Source organism: Gavialis gangeticus, unplaced genomic scaffold (genome assembly GCF_001723915.1).
Source record: "Gavialis gangeticus isolate Ggan-Ray unplaced genomic scaffold, GavGan_comp1, whole genome shotgun sequence".
In the NCBI taxonomy this organism is placed as follows: Eukaryota; Metazoa; Chordata; order Crocodylia; family Gavialidae; genus Gavialis; species Gavialis gangeticus.
In genome coordinates this window covers 39,807,624-39,810,809 of record NW_017728993.1, presented here as the reverse complement: position 1 = coordinate 39,810,809, position 3,186 = coordinate 39,807,624, and the positions used below count along the sequence as shown (strand labels likewise).

The 3,186-nt window shown below is 37.2% G+C and overlaps 1 protein-coding gene across 3 annotated transcripts in view; it reads left to right on the top strand.

Annotated features, from left to right (window-relative positions):
- HFM1 (HFM1, ATP dependent DNA helicase homolog) overlaps positions 1-3,186 on the top strand; it is an 89,277-nt gene that overhangs the window by 67,333 nt on the left and 18,758 nt on the right. For all 3 annotated transcript variants that reach the window (XM_019501591.1, XM_019501592.1, XM_019501590.1), the window contains 3 exons: positions 335-417; positions 584-690; positions 2,044-2,280. In XM_019501591.1, the coding sequence (XP_019357136.1) occupies positions 335-417; positions 584-690; positions 2,044-2,280 (427 nt within the window). The remainder of the gene's footprint in view (positions 1-334; positions 418-583; positions 691-2,043; positions 2,281-3,186) is intronic.

The following is a 3,186-nucleotide window of genomic DNA, read 5'->3' as shown; positions in this document are numbered from 1 at the left end:
AGGGGGGGGTCTCGGCTGGCCTGGGTCCCACAAGTTTGTTTGCCTAGGCCCACTAAAGGATTAATCCAGCCTGGGTTTGGTGCTTTTTTAAAGGCTAGGATGGGTGGTTCTGGAAAGATCTCTTTGAAAATTGGATCTTCTTTTAGTACGGGTTGCAGTTGTTTGTGGATTTTCCATATGGGTTCCAGGGAAGGATGGTACATCATAACCAACAACCCTGTATTCCTCATAAGGCACTAGTACTGTGGTCCAGATTATTAAAATACAATGAGACACCACATATATCTTTCCTCTCACACGTACAGACATTGTAATAATTTTGTTTTGTTTTAAGATGCAGCTACTGAATCAAACTCAGAATGTGGATCTTAAACAATTTGTTTATACACCCAAATCTTTGCTGCCAGCATTGCCAAGGTACCATATTGTTATGATTAATATAAGAGAAGTCACATCCTATATATTTCAAATCCTTTAATTTATCTAAGTACTCAAGGGTTATTTTCTGAATCAAATTAGTTTTAATTTTTAGCCTTCTTTTGACCTGTGTTTTCACTGATTTGTTTTATTAATTTGTATGAAGATCTGAATATGCAGAGTCTCCTGCATCGTCAGTAGATCAGTGTGAAAATGTTGATAACCTTGGAAGATTTGAGAAACAACTACCACAGGAGAGCTATGAAAAGATTAGTAAGTTAATATTAATACATGAGGCTTTCTATGATTTTTCACTGTCTTGATTTAACTTGAATGTTTATTGTAAAATCAGACCTGTTGAAACCAGTAAATCAACATAGCAATGCAGGAAACTGCACATTTTAGATTATACAGTACCCTCAATACTTTAGTTTTCTTTCTGATATCAGTGGAAATTACAAGAGTAGAGCTACTCAAATAAGATCCTTTAAAGGAACTCTTTAGAGATTAGTTCTAATACAGTTTAAATCTAATTATGTAAATACTACTGGGTGTGGTACTTACAACTATGTGTATTTACATTGAAGCCAAGCAGAAGATAAGGAAGGGTGGCCTTGTGGAGACTAACTGGTTCAGTAGTGTATCCTCTATCTTTTCCCCTTGCCTCCTTTTCATAGTAACTGAAGAATTTGAGTGAAATTTTAACACTCAGTATGTGTGGTAGTATTTGTAAAATTGGCCTTTTAAGTAGGTAAGTTCACATTTTGTAGGACATCTTTCTTTGTATCTGTAGTAAGAAACCATTCTGTGTTTTAACACCTCTCAAGGTTGTAAATTTTCCATAAACTTTTGTGTAGTAATAGAAAACATTTTCCCCAATTCTTCTAATCACTGTTGATGAAGGTACTAATGTTATTACACAATATGCATTGTATGTAAGTGCAAAGATATTAATTGTTCTTAATTTCTAGTGCTCCATTATATTTTATTTTTAGAGTGATATAGAAAACACTGCTTAAAAAGAGTGTAAATCTCCAGAAGTATACTGCCTCCATATCTACTTAATATTTTTTAAAATTTTGCTGCCTTGGTGAATGTTCTTAACTCTACCTCTACCTAATTGTCACTGTAATTGATTATAGTTCTTTGGACCTGTAATAAATTCATTATTAATTTTATATTTTATGTAGTATATAATTTTACAGAACATGTCATACTCGATAATTAAATATCATATAATAAATGGCAAGTGTTATAGATAAGATATATAATTAAAGTTTAAAATAGGAAATGCAAGAGATTACCTTTTTTAAAAGAAATTACATAATTTTAAGTGCTTTACCATTCAGATTTTAAAGCGTGTTAGTCCATTGTGATTAGCTCTTGGGGAAATGGTAAATAGGAGAAAACAGTGCAGAGAAAAAGAGACTGGGTTTGTAAATATTAAACTTGCTCTCAGACCAGAATTTTCATACACTCACAGGGAAAAAACTGAAGCTCATATGATTTAGAATATGCATTAGAAGGGTCATTCACTGGAATCTAGAATGAAGAGGACTGTTTCTTAAAATAATATTGGAAAAGAGTGCATATCTAAGCTGTCTTTTTTTAATGAAATCACTATAGATTTATCTTGGAAACATTCTTCAAATGTGGGTGAGAAGACCCATCAGGCAATGATGTCAAATAAAAATCTTGAATCTTCAATGCCTAACTTGACTGATGCAGATAAAAGCAGCTCTTGGTTTTCAAAGGCTCTGAATGTGAACTTTGAGTTGGGAGATGAGGTTTGGGATGATTTTGATGATGAGAAATTAATATATGCTTGCAGCTTTTCCAGTGATCTGGCAAATAAAGATTTAGGTAAGATTATATTTTTGTAACATGTTTTTTATCATTCTTGCTGAATGCTTACAGAATAGACAATGTACCAGTTAGACTTCCCTAAACCAGCTTTTACCCTGTTCTGCTATAAGTACTTCGAGTTATAGAATCATAGAAGAGTAAGGCCTAGATATTTTTAAATCTGCAGGTCCAGATGACCTCCACCAAAGAGTGTTGAGGGAGCTGGCAGGGGTCATCACGGAGCCCTTGGCTTGGCTGTATGAGCATTTGTGGTCATCTGGCCAGGTGCTGGGGGATTGGAAACTAGCTAATGTCCCAGTTTTCAAGAAAGAGAGGAAGGAGGACCCAAGTAACTATAGGCCTGTAAGCCTCACCTCAGTCCTCGGGAAGATCTTGGAGAGAATCATCAAGGAGCATATCTGTGGGGCGCCTGCAGGGGAGTTCATGCTCAGGGGCAATCAGCATGGGTTCATCAAAGGCAGGTCCTGCCTGACCAACCTGATTGCCTTTTATGACCAAGTAACTAAATCCTTGGATGATGGTGTCACCGTGGACGTAGTCTTTCTAGACTTTAAGAAGGCCTTTGACACTGTCTCTCACCCCATCCTCATCAATAAATTAAGCGACTGTGGCATTGATGCCTGCACAGATGGATGGGTAAAAAATTGGCTGAGGGGGCGCACCCAGAGAGTAGTGGTGGATGGTTTGTACTCAACCTGGAGAGATGTGAGCAGTGGGGTACCCCAGGGCTCGGTCCTTGGGCCTGCACTGTTTAACATCTTCATCGGCGACTTGGATGAGGGGGTGGAAAGCATGCTGCCCAAGTTTACTGATGACACTAAGATGTGGGGCGAGCTGGACACATTTGAAGGGAGAGGGAGGCTGGAAACAGATTTAGACAGACTACAAAAGTGGACAGATGAA